This window comes from Pezoporus wallicus, unplaced genomic scaffold, assembly GCF_028554395.1.
Source record: "Pezoporus wallicus isolate ANWC-B61680 ecotype Strahan unplaced genomic scaffold, APGP_CSIRO_Pwel_v1 contig_642, whole genome shotgun sequence".
NCBI classification, from domain to species: Eukaryota; Metazoa; Chordata; class Aves; order Psittaciformes; family Psittacidae; genus Pezoporus; species Pezoporus wallicus.
The window spans coordinates 1,649,747-1,669,865 of NW_026637470.1; the positions used below are offsets into that span (position 1 = coordinate 1,649,747).

Consider the following 20,119-nt stretch of genomic DNA (forward strand, 5'->3'; position numbering starts at 1 on the left):
CTTAATAAAAATTATCTTCCCTTCCCACCCTTCTTGCAGCTGTACATTCTGACATCCTAAGCATAGTTTTCCCCGTTGCGATCTTGAATTCTCTGAACAATGTTTATTGTAAGAAGGAAATCCAACAGCCCCTAGAGCTTTTTGGATGCCAACTGCCACTCCTTCTGGATGGCTTCAGCAGTCTGCTTCACAGCAACATCCAGACTGAGCTGTTCATGTAAAAGCTGTGTCTCTTACTACAATGGTACTGAAACACTGACCTGCCAGAAGTTACAGTAGCTTTGTTAACACCGTTGGGTGTTACAGGGATACCTGATAAGGTATATCGTGTATAACATGCTATATGCACATGTATTACACACATACATAGAAGTATGTGCGCACACACATAAACACAAATTATAAATCTTCCTGTTCAGATCAGAACTGCATTTTTTTCCCCAGCTGAGGCAACTTTATAGGTTCAGTGCAAAGAAGCAGTGCACATTGGGTTATGGAAGCAGCACAGAAGGAGAGGTGAGGGAAGACCAAAGGGACATATCACTAAATTACCACTGTTTTAACAGATGACTGTGGCTGTAGTGGTATTGCAGGTGAAATTGCAGGCAGAGGGAAATTACTCTCTTCTTTAATTCCTGCAGTTTAATTTACAGGGTTCTGAAATGTTTTTTCATCAAATTTGCCTCATGCACCAATATATGACTTCAATATCAATGGATTTGCATATAATACAAATACAAGAATATAATGCTTTCAGCTTGGACAGTCAATTCATGCAGAATCAACCTTGCAAATTTAACTGATATTTGCAGACCTGCAGTCATTTGTTCATACATTTAATCAAAAGTACAAGAAAATTGGCTCCTTCTGTTCTAAAAAATAATCAAGGTCTCATATTTTCTTTCAAAGTTAGGGAAAGCTCAGGAAGGATAAGTCAAATGGTATTTTCCTTTAGGGTTGCAAACATATTGCAAACGCATGGGAATGTCCACAAACCCATTCATGCCAAAGATCATTTGTAGTTTTGTACTGAAATTTGCCCATGAGGAAACTTAGTTCTTTTGAACCTGAATGTTTTCAATTTACAGGGACAAGCAACTTCATGTGAACCCTTTTTAATAAGAAAAAAACACACCACAGTAGACCTTGAAACTCTAATAAACAGGCACCATAGAAAATGATAGCGTCTTGACTAAATATTTACACTATCAATAGCTGTATGTGAGGATGACTCCTTTGCAGGAATACTGTTTGGTCAAGCCCTTGCCTAGCAATAAGAAAACTGATGAGTGTTTTGGTATGTGAATTTGTCGGTGGGAGAGCTCAGTGATTTCTGCCTAAAATGAAGTAGTGTGAGATAATGCCTTGCTTCTGTGACCATCTGTAGCAGGTTCGCTCTGTACCTCAGTGCTGCAGGATTTTATATCTATTCTTATGTAGGACTATTCTCTGGGACTAATAAGAGCTAGAATGAGACTTTTTAGAAGCTTAAATACCTCTTACACGCTCAACTTCCTTAGAAAGCCTGAATTGCTTTATCAATTTCTTCTTTATCCTCTACAAAGAAGTGTAAGCCTTTGTATAAAACTTTATTCCAGCACCCTACTGTAAGATCTGTCTATTTGGGTTTTTTTAAGGCAGTTTTACCTCTAGGTAGCCAATGGCAAACATTACTATCCCTAACATATATAAAATATACACAGAAATGTGTCAGGTTACATTCAGTTTTATGGCACTTGTTTTATGAGCAAATCAGCAGCAATGCTGGAGCAGACAACTCGTTGAGGTGCATCTCCTCACTCTGGCAGTCACTTCTAAGGAAGGTGAACCCGAGGTGAACACCTGAGCTTCCATTTCTAACTTTCATATGGGAAGGAGGAGAAACAATGTGCAGCTCTTGAGAATTGAGTTAATTTTAAAAAATAAATAAATGCGGTATTACTTCGGGAATGCTCTAGAGCTTATAAAAGTAATCAATTTGCATATAAAATCCTTTTAATGTTGATGGGAGCTTCAAGCCTGGAATGAATATGAAATACGCAGTAGTGACACTCTGGACAGAAGATCTGCAGTGCAGGAGTGTTCAAGGGGAACATTTTGTCTTAAGTAATTAATCTGCCAAAGAGATCCCCTGCTGTTGCTCTTGGTACAGCGCTCTCTGCGTTTAAACATCAATCTTACTTCTGAAAAGTAAAATTTGCAAGTAATATTATTTTAATTTTTAAACATTTCTCTGGCAATTAAAGGAATCTTAGCTGTATTACAGCATCCCAGTTCTTGGCTTGCTTTGGGAAAATACAAGTTTGCATGAATAAAAGCTACGAAGATGTGTATTTTTATAGCTAAGGCTTTGCTTTTTGTGTATGTTGGGATTGTAGTGCTGAGAGCTTCAACCCCAATTTAACCATCTGTGACTATGTCCATGGCTTGTCATAGTTTGCAGGATAATTTGCAGAAATTTGGACTATAACTGGTTGGACTCTGGCCTCATAGAAACAGCCTATTCTCAGTGCTATATATAAAATTGTATATTGTAGAATTAAAATTAACTGAATATTCATAACGTTCTGTTACTTCATAGTTATTCTGCTGCTCCTGTTTCCAAACAAAACGTGAACTGTAGTTTAAATTAACTCTAAGAGAAATCTCATTTTCACAGTTTATCCTGTAGAGTTCTTCATTGATTCTTAACTACTCTTGTTCTGAAAGGTTCTTGGCATTTGGGTTGTGTACTGTATTTCAGAGGCATAGTAATTGATGTAAATCATTGTTGAAATTTATGTGCCTTTTTAGTACCAGTAATAAGGAATCAGGATGGGTCTCCTTATTTATCTAGCTAAGATAGATACACTGAAATGGCTATTGAACTGTCATCAGAGCTCAGCCCTAACTGACTAACATAGGATTCCAGCTCCAAAATAAAAATAAATCTTTTTAGGATATGTTCTGGAGTGCTTAAATATTCCATAATTGCTTTCTTTTTCCCTTTAGCCAAACCAACAAGTTTATCACTTCCATTGACGCCCGAGTCACCAAAGTAAGTACTAAAAAGTGCAAACATTTATAAAAGGGAGGGGGGTTCAATAGATTTTGGCTACAGCAACTCCATTTCAGCTTGTTTTTATAAATGTGCCCTGTCTTCCAGTGATCCCAAGGGTTCCCCATTTGAGAACAAGACTATTGAACAAACCTTAAGTGTGGAACTCTCTGGAACTGCAGGTGAGAAATGGGGTGTGCTGGCTCTTGCTTTAAGCATGGCTTGTGTGTACGTCCATTTTAATATACCACATGTACACCGAGATCTTCCAGAGGTCTCCAGGAGGTTAACTTCAATGCAGTTTAGCATTGACTCTTTATCCAGTTACCTGAGAAGGAATGTGTTTGAAAATATGGCTCCAAACCTGCACAAGAGAGCATAATTTCTTGAAAAATATGAATGAAACCATTTATCTGTTATACTTCCCCATTTCCCCATAGATTTCTGTACTGCTCAGCACCATCTTTCAAAGATAGACCCCACAGCACAGTGTAATAGATGTTACAGATGGAAAAGTTATGTCATCCAGTCTGTCTCCAGGCCAGTCTAGGGCTGTACGTGACTGCAAGTTTCAGTGCTTTGTCAATTCTAGATTAATATGTCACAAATAACAGCTTTCTTCTCTACCACTGAAAAACTATTCCATACCTTAGAGGTAATTTTTTTAATTTGGTATTCATTTTATATTCTTGCTTTCTCTTTATTTCTTCCTTTAGCTTCCCACAATACCCCTTTATCCTCCTCCTTTCAGATCCATGGTGTTTGTACCTTTTGAAGACTTGTAGATTTTTTTTCTCGTGTTCTGGTTTAGTTCATGCATCACCCATTGTGCTCATTTAATTCAGCAGTTCTTCTTTCCACTAAAGCCAATTCTTTCAGACTCAGATCCTTTTTACTGCTTTCCTCTGAACTCTGTTTTTCCTCCATTTTCCTGAAGTGTCCAGAACTGAGCACAAGAGCACACGTTGAGATCCGCCTGATCTATTGCCAAGACTATGTTCTTCCTGTTGTGTAACACTGAAAAATAAGAGATGTAGTTGACACGTGTTTCTCCCAGGATAACAGTGGATTGTAAATTATGTGATCTCTAGCATTTTTGGACGCATTGCAAAATACATCTTCAGGTACCATAAATCAACTTAGTGCCTCTAAATTTAGTGGTAGCTTTACACAAGAGCAGGCCCAAGCACTAGATCTATGTATGTACTTCGAGCTTTCACCTCCATACAATCATCATTTCACTTTTTCAGAAAATTCTTTACTGGTTCAGCATTAAAACATGCACGCTGCCCTCTGCTATGTCCTGAAAAACTGCAGTCTTAATCATTCCTCTCGTGGCAAAAGGAAGCATCTTTGCAATACACCTTCTTTTCACAAATCCAACACAAGCACGGCAAAATTCACTCTATGCAGTAGGATAATCCCATTGAGTGCCACCAGGTCTGAAGCATGGAGAAGCCTCTTTTATCATTAATGGAGAGCAAATCTGCACGAGGGTGCCCATTTGTAAGCACACTGGTAAGTCAGTGCTTAATGCTGCCAACTGAAAGAGGCAGATGAGGTGACTACAGCAGACTGGTACAAGCAGTCGTTGAAATTGCTGAAGGGAGCAGTGTTTTCTCCCAGCCAGAAAGTCAGCAGCCTGCTCTGCCCATCAGCTGACGAGACAGAAAATGGGAATCGGTCTGACTCCTGGGTAGTCCTCTAGTATTGCCTCCGTAGTGGCAACATGAATGTTCATGGTATTACCAAATTCATTCTGCTTTATCAGCTGTGCACAGAGGAGGAAACAGAACAGCTCTGTGATTGTTTTAGAGAACTAGCACATTAAAAATGCACCAGAAACTGTGAAACAGCACAACTGGCCTAATACAAGAACAGGAATGTCGTGCTATAAAAATATGATTTGATGTTTTTTTCCCCTCTGAAAGTAAATAGAATCTAGCTAGAAAATAAACTGATGATAATCAGGAAGGGTAAGAGTTGATGGAGCATGTCTGCCCCAACTGGAGCTGGGGCATTGTTAATCAAGCAGAGCCACATGATGGTGGCTCTTGGACTTCACGTTGTGCTTGCTCTGGCCTTTGCAATGCGTGGTGAGGAAGTTTCAGGATATAGTACTTCATGACTTGGTAGCTGTATTCATCTCTGCCTTCACAGGTACAAGGATTTTATTTTTATACTCCTATATGTATATAAATCTCTAAAAATACGAGTACCTGTGCATGTCTTAACTTTTAAACTCATTTATACTGCAGTAGTGTCTTGTGTCATAAGTCTGCTTTTGTTGGAAGCAGACAAGTCCATAACAGAAACAACCTTGGGTACTGAAGAACTCAGAGTGTATGTGAGTAAATCATGGCAGAACTGGGACCTGCTTCAGTTAAAAACGAACCCCCCCCCCCCCCAAAAAAAAAAAAAAAAACAAAACCTAACAAAACGAAAAAAGAATGGAAAAAATAGTGGCAGTAGTGATTAATAACACCTTGGAGTTCCTTAGTGAGACCCTGACAACTCCAAATTATATCCAGGTAACCGAGTTGCTCATTGTCCTTAGATAGGGCAGCTTGCACTGTACAAGCACTATTTATTATAATTTAAATAGGAGTTGCCTTGATCTTACTGCTGAATTGAAAAGACCATTAGGAGTGCTGCTTCCACTATCCAAGCACAAAGTATTTTAATATAAATAGCAGCTCCCTTGATCTCTTTCCTGAAAAAAACATTGGTTCCCTCACTGATGAATTAACTATAGAGTAGAAAAAGAAATAAATAAAAGCATTTCCCACATGAGCCATCAGTCTTCGTCACACACACATTTTGGATTCATGTATCTAAAGTCAAACTGAAACCATTCTCTTGCTGATGCTATATCTTGCCTTACAATGGATTTGTTAGTAGTTGGGAATGTAACTTTGTCCTCCCTAAAACTGTCAAAACATTTATTTGTCACATTACAAGGAACAAATATTTTTGTAAAGTGTTTTCAAGCCACACATAAGAATTCTTTGAATGCACTTTAAATAAGTGGTCTGCGGTAGAGGATTAAGTCCATTGCTGTCTACAGTCCCAACTCCTGCAGCTGATTTCTAGGGCTATTCAAAGGAAAATGGACCAGAGCATCACAGTATGGAAGGAGCTCTAGGTGATCATAATGCAGTGGATGAAATTTCTGTGTAAGGCAGGTCTCATTTGGAGTAAGAGGATTGCAAGAGGTCATTCTCCCTTTATTTCCACGGCTAGCTGCATTTCCAGTGCCTTGCTAAGATGCGGTGGGCTTGAATCTGTCTAATGTCTTCCAGGAACATGGGATGTTTCTGTGTCACTGGAAGACTTCTCTCCTCTTTGTTACCAGTCAGGTTGAGGGGGCACCTGCAGGCACAGGGACTAGGAGAGTGACTCACCCTCTGGAGGTGGCTGTGTTAATCCTGGTGATTGAGGCATTCTCAGTGACTGTCTTAAGACTTCCTGCTGAACCTCTGAATGCCAGAAGTTAGATGGTGTGGCTCCTGTACGTTTGAAATTTATCTCTGTTCTCCCAGTGTCTTTCTACACCTTCACTCCTAAATACTCGAAGCCATCGTGTAAGTGCATGAAGTGAGATCACAAGCTTAAGTCTCAAGCAGTAGGTGGACAGCTATTTCCACCCTCTTATCTACAACAGGTGACCTGGTGAAATGTCTCACTTGCACACAGATCCCTGTGATTTACCAGCACGTAAAACTCCTCAGTGGTCTTCCTTCCGTGCAAACTTCTATTTCTCAAAAAAGATGACAGAAAAGGCTTTATGAACACAATCAACTTGAATAATGATTTGGAATTCATAAGCATCCTTGAGGATACTTATACCCTGCTATTTGCCCACTTCTAGACCTGAGTTATCTCTTAGTTGTATGAACAAATACTTAAAATCTATCATATAAAAACTTGTTTGACCTCAGACTGTTGGTGATAAAATGAGATGTGAGATGCCAAGAGTTGTCCAGAGGGAATAAAATCTAGTCAATTATTTGATATTTTCAGGCATCTGTGTGTATTCTCTGGATCACTGACAACAGGATTAAACTAAATACTCAACAAGCAATGCAGTTTTTTATTATATGATGGCTATTTAATTACATTTTTCTGGCTTTTGCAGTCTTGTGCCACACAAAAGCACTTCTGATTCTTCTACTGAATTGAGATGTTATCTTGTGCTCAGTGTTTTAAGTGACCTTAAATAATGTTTGCCTTGACAATCCGTTTTCAAACTTCTAAGGTATAAAAGAATTCATTTTCAATGCCTCTGATAAGCTCAATGCACATGTAGAAAGGTTCCAGGTCTGTGTTCCCAAAGGACACTAATTCTCAGCCCCCTCAAAGCATAACAAACGTCACCTAACATTTAAATGCCAAAAGTTACAGTAGAGGCTTAGAAAGATCCATGGCTATGTAAAACAGCATTGCAAATCATTCCTAAAAAGTCAAGATGTCATATTTTTATGCAAAAGCACTCCCAGAATTTCTGTTGGAGCTAAATGAGTTACTAAAGTTTTGTTTTGGTTTTTTTTGGTGGAGTTTTGGAATATATGAAAAGCATTTCACTCTCCCAGAGACATGAAGAAGTCTCTTGGCTAAGGTTGCAGAGTCGGCACACAGGCAAACACCTTTTGTTGCACAGGCTCGGGAAGGACAGTGCTGTTTCAGCAGCAGTGCTGCCAAATTGATGTACACTGTTTTCAAGCGCAAGATCACAGAGTGAGTTCATAGTATGTAGACAGAGCAAGGCAGAGTGCAAACGTACCATTTACCAAAGGCATTCAATTAAAGAAAAGTCCCCGCAAAGAAAATGGTTTTATAGCATGACATGAAAGAATACTTGCCTTTTACTTTAAAAAGAAAAAAGACTGTTTAATGGGGGTGATTGTAAAGTATGTACCACTTCTAACAGATTTGCTGTGCAGAAGTACATAAGTGTGAGTGATGTAGAGGTACTTGTTTATTATAGAGCACATTTCAATGCAGTAATCATAAATATTGCTAAGGTTGTGCTCTGTTGAAATATGACCTACATGCTCTTGATTGTTTGTGTTACGTGATTTGTCTGACACCCATTACATTCTGGGTAATGGCAGCCATTTGTTGCTGTGCACAGCAGGCTCTTTTGACAAAAGAAAATAGGCAGCAATAAAAAAGCTATAGTCTGAATTACATTCTGCACAGCACTGCGCTGCTGAGAGTTTGTGCAAGTGTGTTAACAATGCTCTGAACTGCCTCTTGTCAGCCTTCAGCCCTTAATGGCCATCTGTCCTTCCATAAATCTGTCAAAACCTGCTAAGTTCAAGAGAGAGCACAGAATATACCTTGTACTGTCAATGCTAAAATGTACACATTGGCAGTGAAAGTGGCATGTGTGAAATAATCCAACGGTGATAGAATATTGTAATGCCATTGATGTGGGATCATGGTCCTCAGTGGAGATTACCAGGAATTAGTGTAAAGATGAACAAGTGTGCAGCCAACTGGTTTTCTCAAAGTTCATGATTTGGAGATCGGTCGTGGGACATGCTGAGCTCTGTAGACTCTGTAATGTTGACATGAACTCAAAGCTTCACTCCCTCCTTCATTCCCCAATGGAGGTTTGTTCAAAAGTTAAATGAACATTTTCCAACTTTCATCTGTTCCTGTGTACTTCCTGCTTCTGCTGAAAACCAGGAAAAAAGCCAAAATGCAACGAGGAAGCCCTTTCTTAGGCTGTCTCCAGCAAAGTTCTGCCAGCAAGAAAAGCGCCAGTAAATTTAGCTCAGTCTGTACTTTTGTGAGGGCTTTTTTTTTGGTACGGCTTTTTTTCTCCTGCTCTAAAGATTGTTGGAGTCCTTGTCAGGCTTCTGGAAATAGTTGTACTCTGTGTTTAGCTTGCTTCCTGCTGGAGCTAGCTTTAAAGAAGTGAAAATGGAAACAATATTTTATCTTAAATATTGGATTATCTCTGGGGTTTCTTTGCCTGAAATTCTTAAATATGCATGTTCACTGTGGAGTGGTTGTATTTCTGCTTCATTCTCTCTAAAACTACATCCAAAAAATCAGTAATGAGCTCCAGAGCTGCTTCTCAGGGGCTGTATAATTTCATGAATAAAAATGACAGTTCTAAATCTTTTATCTAAAAACCAGTCTGCTTACTCAAATCCTTGTTGAATCTGAGCTCGAAATTTTAACTTGAAAATTACTGTGGAGGAATTTTGAACAGGATTATTTGTTTTACCAAAAATTCACTTGGTAGTCAAAAATACTTGTTAGTGAGGAGGTGGGTAAGGTGTGAAATACACACTGCTAACTCAAGCTGGATTTTTGTGAAGGAAGAAAAAATTGAAGACTCAAGTTAAAGGAAATAGTTTAACAGTGATGACTTCGCACAAAACTTTTTCGCTCTTAAAATCTGAGGTAACTAGAGTTTTAGGTATCATTATCATTGCCTTAGTTTCCCTGACTTTTTGTGGCATTAGGCTCATAACTATTTTTTCCAAGCATTCAGTCAAAATCAAGCCTCTCTTTCACATCAAGTATTCATGCTTTGGTACTTCTGCTTCTTTTTTCTGGAACAAATTCATTGCAGCTAATGCAATGGGACTCGCATTCTCCATTTATGCTCCTTAGGGAGCACTATGCATTGATGGACACTTTTCCTTCTTTACAACAGAACACTATAAAACATGTTCCATTTGCATTTATCTGCTGAGCTCTGTTGCAGTACAAAACGAAATTCCATAGCCATGTTTGAAATACACATTTCCTGCAATGTGCCTGCCCTCTCTTTTCATTCTTGCTAATGAAAGCTCATTGGTTTGGCTAGACGAAGAAATCTATGGCAGCATCAGCCTCTGGAGTAGTTAAGGATGGTCTAGATTTTCTAAAAATCCCTAATCTCAGTCTAATTTGTTAAATTTTAAGCATATATACTTCTAAATTACAATAGGATCAATTAGAAGCAAATTTTTCAAACGTAGCGTACTAAGTACCTTCCTGAAAAGTAAATATTTCCTGGACAATGTCTGCTGTTTGCTGTTACTCTGCCCTGGTATCCTGGGTTATCCCCTTGTACAGTCTGAAGAAATTCTATCGTTTCTACAGAAAATATTAAGAGTTATATTATACCCTTATAAAAATAGTTGCAAGATGCTGTGTTCATTCCCAGGTTTTACTGGAATGGTCCTTTCTGGCATTTTGTCTTCCCATAGTGATACAATCTTTTACAATTATGTGAACAATCCCAGCAGTTAGTGGTATCTTTAGCCTTTGAATACTTATCTGTTTCATTTTGACTCCCTACTTCCTGGCTCTCACTAATATTTAGTTCTAAATGCAATGATTCATTACAGTTGCAGTTGTCCTATTGTTCAGTTGGGTTTCAGTTGCAGAACCACATTTCAGGCAAAATGTATTAGTTATGCTTACATGAATGTATTCTACATACATTAGCAATGGTTTACTAAGTTAATGAACTGTAGAAACAGAGTCATTGCAGTTGAGTTGTGGAGTTGCTGTACTTCCTTGCTTTCAAGATCTGTGTCCTGTTGAGGTGCCTTTGGTAGCGCTCATTTTTCCCAGACTTGCTTTTATTCAGGTTTTTGTCTGCTAATTTCTTTAGGTTTTTGACGGTGCCAGTCTTTTGGCTTTTGATTTTTATATCAAAATCTTTTTGATTTTTTTTTCTTACAAGAAAAAAAAAAAGAAGTCTTTTGGTTTTTATCCCTTGATCTTTTCTATCAGACTCTACAGAGAGTGAGGCGGATGTCATGGAGACAGGGGAGGGACAGAAATGATGCTGAAGATTAACAGCAATGCATTAGTTCTGTTGCTATTGTTGTTACCAGACCTTTGGTGTCCCACGTCTTTATTCCCAGTATTAGCAGTGTTAAAGTGACATAGAACGGCTCTTGCATTGTATCATGTTTTAGAGAAGCACATAGCCACCTTTGTAAATATTGCAAGTGTGTTTAAAAAATACTCTGTTCCTCCTTTTTTCCCCCTTAGGCCTAACTCCACCTACAACCCCTCCTCATAAAGCCAACCAGGATAATCCTTTTAGGACTTCACCTAAGCCGAAGTCATCATGCAAGACTGGTGTACCACCTTCAAAAAAGCCCCGCTATAGTGAGTCTTCCAGTTCTCAAGGAAGTAACCCAATCAAGAAGGGTCCAGAACAGTCTGAGCTGTATGCACAGCTTAGCAAGACTACAGTATTGTCCAGTGGACATGAGGAGAGAAAGACAAAACGGCCCAGTTTGCGGCTGTTTGGTGACCATGACTACTGTCAATCAGTGAATTCAAAATCGGAAATACACATTAAAATATCCCAGGAACTTCAGGACTCCAGACAACTAGAATTTAAGGATTCTTCACCTGGGTGGCAGTGTCAGATTTGTTGTTCTTTAGAACAAGACCAGTATTTCAAGAAAGAGACTTTACAAACAAGTAATCAGGGATCCCATGGTAATAACAGAAAACAGCTCCAAGACCAGGAAATTCGGGCTGAACTGAATAAGCATTTTGGTCATCCGAGCCAAGCTGTTTTTGATGAAGAAGCAGATAAGACCAGAGAACTAAGGGACAGTGATTACAGTAATGAACAATTCTCCAAACTACCTATGTTTATAAATTCAGGACTAGCAATGGATGGTCTCTTGGATGACAGTGAAGATGAAAGTGATAAACTATGCTACCCTTGGGATGGGACACAAGCCTATTCATTATTTGATGTTTCGCCTTCTTGCTCTTCATTTAACTCTCCATGCAGAGATTCAGTGTCTCCACCCAAATCCTTACTTTCTCAAAGATCCCAAAGGATGCGCTCTAGATCAAGGTCCTTTCCTCAACGCAGGTCTTGTTCCCGTTCTCCATATTCCCGATCGAGATCAAGGTCGCCCTGTAGTAGATCCTCTTCAAGGTATGGTACAGCAAATTCGTGTATCATCATCATAGTTAATACAAAGGAAAACAGCAAAAACATAAAGCAACTTGAAGGAAAGAAAGAAAAAAACCAAGAAACAACTTAATCCTGTGCAACTTGTTCTGTTGCTCCTAAGCTGAATAACTCTGAAGGTTATGGGGTTACTACAGAAACACTTGTTGCCATTATCCTTTAAATATGCCAAGTTTACACTTTCTGAGTGGAGCCAGTCAAGTCAGCAGCAGAGCAACTGGGGAGAGATGTACACAACTAACCTTTCCCATTATCTGTGAGCTGCCCGCTGCCAATCTGACTGCAGTCCCTATCAGATGAAGTTGACAGTGGCTGACGCTCTGCTTTGTGTTAGCCTTAATAAGGAACATTACGGGGGGTGGGGGTGTAAATCACCAGAGGCCTCTTAGTTGACTAGGAGATTGCAAACTGTCACTGGAAAATCTCACTGGTAGCTTAGAAGAAATTGTAAGTTTGGAGAAGAGGTAGAAAATGGTGTCAGTAGATTCAAACTGAATGGCAGAGGTGAATTTGTTTCTTCCTGCAGATCTTGTTGTTATTATGAGTCCAGCCACTGTAGACACCGAGCATACAGAAGTTCTCCCTTACGTGCAAGATCGCAATCCAGATCACCGTACAGTCACAGACCCAGGTAGTGCATCTTGCCAGCATTTGGTTTGCTTTGCAGCTGGTTCTCAAGAGATAATGAAGCGTTCCAGAAATTGTGTTACTGATTTTGCATTCACAAATGCAGGTGCTTGATTTAATGACTAAGTTGTGTTTCCTAGATATGACAGCTATGAGGAATATCAGCATGAAAGGCTGAAGAGGGAAGAATACCGCAAAGAGTATGAAAAACGGGAATCTGAAAGGGCCAAACAAAGGGAGAGACAGAGGCAGAAAGCAATTGTAAGCACTCTGAAGATAACTTTCATTTTGAAATAGATCTCTGTTTCTTTTCACAGATTTCTAAAGATAGAACTCAGATTTTCTTTGTTTTTTTATAAAAGAATAAGTAATGCAAAAATCTGCTTGTGTATTTCTGAGTATTTTGAATTTCAGGCAAATACGAGTTTTGATAACAATTTGTGTTTTGGTGTTACAATACTAGTTTTTTCAGGTTCTATAAATTGCAACTCTCCAAGTTTTTCTCTTGTCAACAGATACAAAAGGCTTACTAGAAAGAGGTTTCATCCCAAGCAACAGACAATGAAAAGTGATCCAATTTCCTATACAGACCTATCAGTGAACCTCCATTTTATATTATATATATTACCTACCAGAGTGCCACTAACCAATGTTTATTTTCTATATTTCTGGGTTTTTTTTTGCGTAAGCAGTGTAAGGAGTTAGCTTGCGTACCAGTTGCTGGAGTTTCATAGTAGCTGTAGTTGTCTATATGGAGGGTGCAGACAACAGAATGCAGAACTGGAATCCAAAGGCATGAGTTTAACTTTTTTTTTAACCCTGTCAGTGTCTCGAGTAATTTGTAAGTTATTTTTAGCAAAATAAATAGTCTGAAGACATGATGTGATTTTAAAATGTCATTAACACTGGCCCTTTCATAATGAATATGTATTATTTAATTATTTTGTTCATCAAAGTCATGTGTGAAACAACTGAAATACCTAAGGCAAAGGAAATACCCGTGTGGGAGTGAGCAACTCTCTGGGCTGTTGTAGCAGTAGGACAGAAAAATGGCTAGTAAATGGACAAATGGCTTTTGCCCCTTCAGAAACTGTGTGATGGTTTTGATAAATGTAAATCTGGACTCCTCTTGTAATTGCTGAGGCCATTTTGTGTCTCACCTTAACATTTTCCTCTTTGTTGTCTGTCCTGCTCTTTCCATTTTGTTGTACCTTTACTGCTGTTCTGGCTGTGCTCTGGCTATCACATGAACTGGTACAGACTGGGACACTTGATCTTTGTTTCCAGATTTTGCCTTAGTGTTATGTCCGGGGCTCACCAAAATGAATAGGTCTTTTTTCCAGTGCCTTTAGTGAACTTTGTAGTAAAAGGTGATTTGTCACACGCTTGTCAGTGTTTCTCCTAATACTTACACCTCCAGAACTGGGAGCATGTAGGGATTGATGGAGACTGATGTAGTCTACAGCAATAAGAAGTTCTGGAAGGCAATAGATACCTTTATTTTCTGGTGGTTTTTTTTTTTTCTCTGCTACTGTTGTTCTTACTGAGCTTCATCAAACCATTTCACTTTTCTCTGCTCCAGGCACCCTATCTACAAAGTGTGGCTGATAGGTATATTTTGTAAAGCATGAGATTTAGAGCTGTAACATGCTCTGCTGTACTGATTTGAAACCTAGTGAAGGCAATGGAATTATTTTGCTTGGCTTCAGACAGGGCTATATTTAAGTCGATTGTTGCCATTTATTTTAAAATATCTGGTTTCCATCTGTTTAAAGATGTACGCTACGTTCCAGCAATCGTAACTTACACTGGCTGTTCTCTCTTAGATCTAACACAAATTAGAAATTCAAGTAGACCTCTGTCCTGGATGTATCTTGCTACTTCTCAATTACTGCACCTTACTGGTATAAATAAACGTGAACCCTCCTGAGGAGGCAGAAAATTTGTTCTATTTGAAAATATACAAATACTTGGCAAGTAGCTAATGAAGAGAAAAAGGGAAGAAAAGAAACTTAAGAAGCTGCAGATATGCTGTATCATAACTTCCTCTGTTAAAAGTTCAGACATTTCAGAACCAAGTTTAAATTTACTTTATTTCTAAAGTGAGCATTGTTCTTATAATTAACTTCATTAATGAGATTATTTATTAATAAGTATAAATAAATCAGAACTAAAAAAAATAAATATAAATAAACAGAGCATGGCAAAAAATTAAAATCCTGTCACCTGTGGAAGACCTGCAGGAGATGTAGGTGAAATCCTGTTAACTCCTTCATCCAAAGTCTATGAGCACTTTTACGTTAAAAATCTGTATTGAATCATACCAGTTTATCCCCTTTGCAAATAAGTAGGGGTTAGGGGACAGAGAAGAAAGGAAAGCCCTGATCCCGTGAAGTCAGTGATAAAACCTGTATTATTTCTGTAACATTCTCTGCTACTTTTTGTACTCCTTTTGGCTTACGGGTCACATCTGCGTTACTCCTTTCTTGAGGGAGGAACTCATTTATGGTCTAGCTACAAGGATCTCCTCTCTTTTTCCTTGAACTCTTTCTACAGTCCCATAAATTAAGATTCCTTTGCTCTCTGCATTGGGGAATTTTTTGCTTTCTCTCTAGCCCGTTCTCGTGCTGACAGAACTGGCTCAAGGCCACATACCTACAGATGCTGTTAAAAGGGTGGCCCAAGATCAGGCACTACTAATGCCTTCAGTGTTACACGGCATGTGGCTTTTCTTCATGAGAAGCACTGTGCTATGATCTCAGGAATTAGTTATAGAAAGGATGCACAGTGGAAAGGGAACAGAAATTATGACTGAGCTAAAAGCCGCCAGGTATTATTGGCTCAATACCTAGGAATTAGTCTCTGTGTGACAGCAAGAGTGGGAAACCTAGGGAAAAGAAATGAGAAGAAAATTCTCATATTTTAATCTGTCAAAGCCATATGTGAAGCAATGCCCTCTGATTGTGCAGACAGCTGGTATTTTGGCAGATGTGAAGACATAGGCAGAATGCTGAGGAGGCTTGTTTTAGAAGCCTGTGTTCATGCTATGTAGCAGAGATATGTTTAAACACCTGCCCCTTCACACACCACCTTTGCTGCAGTAGCTTCAGATCAGCTAGAAACCTGGGCTACCATTTCCCTTTACGGATTCCTGAATTCCTACCTAGCTTACAGCTGTATACAGGTGGCTTGACTTCAAAAAGTGTTGTGATATTCTTCTGCTCTTCCTTTTCTTCTTTTACCACTCTCCAGTTACTGAAGATTTGGTGCCTTTTTTTGTGGATTGGGGCCTTGATTTTGAGCAGTCATGCTTGAAAAATACGGGCTGAGCTTACAAGATTATTTTCCAGTTAGAGAGTAAGAACAATATTTTTGTCATTCATTCATTTATTTATACTTCTGATTGTGATGCCTTTGCTGAGGAAATGTTAGCATAGTTTAGTTTGATCTTGACTTGATTTATTTCACTGGGTCCCTGTTTTGTTTTAGAATGGGTCCTCACTGAGCATAAGGATGGTCTGCCACCAAGACTTACATAACTTGATAGTGCTAACCAGATCACAGTGGAGACACATTTGTCGTGAAACTTGAGGAACTGCAGGATAGAACAGTCTACTTAGGGCTTTGTAGAAACTGGGATCCAGCCCCCACCCAACACTGAGGACCCCATTTTTCTACTGATAACACCCCAGGAAATTTCTGAGTTATGCTGGCTTTTACTCCAGCAGCTCATTAGACCATGCAGCAAATATTTTCCAAGACATGGAGTCAGAAATACACATAGCACATTTCAGTTCTGGAGCCACCAGCTTGTACATACCATACTGACATGGTACACCAAGGCTGGGATGATCTGTCTGATGGGCAGCCTCATGTTCTGTATCTCTCCTACAAGGCCGCTCTGGCCATGATACTGACTTACAGTCACATCCTCCCTGCAGCTCATTTGCTGTGTGCACTGGCTGCTGCCAGGAAATATAACCAAATGAGCTTTTATACCTGAGTAGAAAAGTACTGTTAACATTACTACTTTTCATTTCTAAGTGCTGACAGCCTTCATGAGACAAGTATCAAGAGTCCCTGTCCCAGGGAGCTTACAGACCGAAGAAGATAAATGCACTGTGAGGCCACTGCATCAGAAAGACACACATAATTTCAAAGAAAATAAATAGCTCTACAACAGGAAGGCAGGAGAAGGGTGGTTTCATAAATGAGTTCTTGGCTTCTCTAAAGTCTAAAATCAGAGTCAGCCTATAATGGAGTGCATTTCCACTAATGAAGCATCCAATGTACGTTGTATATTTAGTTTGGATTTTCCTCTTGTTGCTCATCTTGATGGCCTTGATCCCAGGCACTGTTAACTTTCCTGTATGAGTTGCTGAAAATGTATCAGACGATTACCAAATCTTGAGGTTTACTGGTCCATCATTGTTTTTCTGGCAGCAACCGTGGAGTGAGGCTGAACAGTTTCAGTCCTCAGTGAGCCTCACAGAAGCATTTGGCAATTTTGTGCAACTTTTTATTTTTTTCCCAGTTTCACGATTCTTTCTTTTGCCATCCATACTGGCCCACAGGTCAGATTTACTCTCTAATACAGAATCTAAAGAAAAATTTTCATGTTATGTCAGAATCTGAAGCTTTAATGGCTTTTCACATCCATAGCTTTTTTATCTTTTAAACTCTGTCCAGCCATTCCCACTGCATTTTCAAAATGGCATCTGGCCTTCAGTTCTGAGAATATAAGTCTTCATGGCTTTCTACTGGAAGAGAGAATTCACTTGGTATGGAAGGTAACACAGGCATGGTGCTAGCAGAAGCAGCAGCACCTTTGACAAGCACATGGCAGACCATTACTTTAAAATGCTCTAGGATTTCTTCTCTCAGCTTCACATAAAGCATTACCTAGCTCTTGGAGAGCTAGGCTGCACCACAGATGTGCAGGCAAAAAGTGGTAGGGAAAATGGGAATGTCAACACTATGCAGCGTTACCCCTGCAGTGGCTGCCATCAGTGCCCACAGACCCTGCTTAACAGCACCATGGGCAGGCAAAGCAAACAAGCAGTGGGTGAAGAAGCCTAGTACAGAAAACATGCAAGAACTAATACATCTGTAGTGGTCTGTGCTTTAGTTCCTTGTGAAATAAGAATGAGGAGGGGCTGTTCACTGGAGAAGAGAAGGCTGTGTGGAGACCTCATAGCAGCCTTCCAGTATCTGAAGGGGGCCTACAAGGATGCTGGGGAGGGACTCTTCATTAGGGACTGTGGTGATAGGACAAGGGGTAACAGGTTAAAACTTAAACAGGGGAAGTTTAGGTAAGATATAAGGAAGAAGTTCTTTACTGTGGGGGTGGTGAGGCGCTGAAATGGGTTGCCCAGGGAAGTTGTTAATGCTCCATAACTGGCAGTGTTCTCATCCAGGTTGGACAGAGCCTTGGCTGACATGGTTTAGTGTGAGGTGTCCCTGCCCATGGCAGGGGGGTTGGAACTGGATGATCTTAAGGTCCTTTCCAGCCCTAACTATTCTGTGATTACGATTCTAAAACAAAAGTTTGGAGGAAGGCTTTGCAAGACAAAAAGATCCTTGGCATCAGTGGATGTTTTGCATCCTGATCCTGTTTTCTCAAGTTTTGGCATTCTAAAGCTTTAGTATTTTCATTTGAGACTTGAAATACTGCTATTCAGTCTGAGATTTTCTGCCACATCTGCATATTCAAATGTTTTTTACCTCAAGGAAGAAAGAGCAAGATTCTGAAGAAGGAGGTTTAGGTAAACCAAAAGAAGACAGACATGTTGGGTGTAAGGGAGTTTGTTGGACTCTTTCTTCATCGTTTTACATGGCAAAGAGATGAACTGCACTTAAAGCTTATGATGCAAAAAAAATCATCTGCCTTTTTGCAAGGGAAAAATGAATGATATCTTCTCTATTTTCCTGCAGGTTTCCTCTGCCCACAATAAACTGAAAACAGAAGCTTTTCTCTGTCATTCTCTAGGTTTTGAAGTCATAGATCATCTCCTCTAACAAGTGCAGTAAAAAGCATACTTGATATGCACATACGGACTTCTGCATGTAACTTATTATAAAATAAAGGTCTTTAGCATTTTGAAGTATGTTGTAATCTTGTTAGGCTTCTATAGCACTTATTATTAATGAGAATAAAAGGCAGGTGTCTCTGTGAATACAAATACATTTTTCATAGTTGCTTTAAATAAACCAAAGTTAAATAAGACAAAGACAATGCTGTATAAATACTGTGTTCTCAGTATCTTATAATATCATGGCACTCTCCTTAAAAAAATACTTGAACACGTCATGTGGAGAAGAAGGATATGTCACTGAAGCATATATGGTGCTTTTCTGCTTTAAATTTGAATTTCCTTAATTTTGCAGGTTTAACTTATTCCCTTAATGATAGTTTAAGAGGCTTTTTTTTAATGGTTCAGTTTTGTTTTATTACAGTTGTCTTAAAGGGATATTAGAGATATAAAGGTTATTAGAGGGATAGAAGAAGGAAAAATTGTGCAGCCATGCACAGACTTATGGAAGAATGTGCAATAGTTATTTCCATCACACTGTAATATAACAGTCTCCATGTCAGTGAGTGAAACATTATGTTTTTTCAGTTGAGATGTATTATCTCAGCTAAAGTATATTAGACAGTCTGCTGTGTTATGTTCTGCTCCATCTGGTCAGTCATTTAGGTTCAATAGCAAGTATCAATGGAACTGTTTCTTATCAAGTGTTTCAGTGCAGTTAAATTCTTGATTTGGTAAAACAGTCTGAAAAAGTAATTACTGTGCATATGCAGACTTTCCTGGTTTTGAAGTTTATGGCACCCAACCATACTGAAAATAAGCAGAATTACAATGGAATAAATGCAGATTTCTGTTGCTTGCACTCCACAGTCCCTAGTTCGCAGAAGCCCTAAACAGACTCCTCAGTCAGGAAGGTCAGGGCTCTGGACTGGAACACAGTAGAGACAGAGATAAAAAGCAGCAACTGTCTGTAAAGTACCCCTCTTCCCTAAATTTCTGGCCACCCTTGAGCACGTTTGCCGTTCTTTTAGCCATGCGAGCTTCTCCAAACTGCAGTGCTTTGGTAGAGGACAAGGGCAGCTTTTGGACAATGCACTCTGGAAGGCATAAGATTTAAACAAGAAAGTGTCTGTCACAAAAAGGTTACAGAAGACTACCAAGGCAGTCACCTTGGTTCCTTATGTAATCAAAAGCGACAGTAGTTTCAAACATCTAAATGAGATACTTACCTCATCCCATTAAGGAGAGCATGCACATACTCTGGTAGAGCAACCAGGGACTCCCACTGAACTGACCAGGGAGCTATAAAGGACTCAGGTGGTTCCAATGATCACTTCTTGTGCAATACCTTAGTGGGTAAGGCTTTTGAATAGGAGTATTTGATTCTGGGATCTCTATTTTCTGAACCTTTAAACTCACTTTGATTTCTCAGGAACTTAGATTAACTGGTTCCAAGCCCCTGAG

The 20,119-nt window shown here is 39.3% G+C and overlaps 1 protein-coding gene across 4 annotated transcripts in view; it reads left to right on the forward strand.

Moving 5' to 3' along the window:
- PPARGC1A (PPARG coactivator 1 alpha) overlaps positions 1-20,119 on the forward strand; it is a 366,886-nt gene that overhangs the window by 337,439 nt on the left and 9,328 nt on the right. For 3 of the 4 annotated variants that reach the window (XM_057405626.1, XM_057405624.1, XM_057405625.1), the window contains 5 exons: positions 2,992-3,037; positions 3,146-3,219; positions 11,048-11,960; positions 12,523-12,627; positions 12,764-12,884. In XM_057405626.1, the coding sequence (XP_057261609.1) occupies positions 2,992-3,037; positions 3,146-3,219; positions 11,048-11,960; positions 12,523-12,627; positions 12,764-12,884 (1,259 nt within the window). The remainder of the gene's footprint in view (positions 1-2,991; positions 3,038-3,145; positions 3,220-11,047; positions 11,961-12,522; positions 12,628-12,763; positions 12,885-20,119) is intronic. The other variant, XR_008971706.1, reaches the window with a different exon arrangement.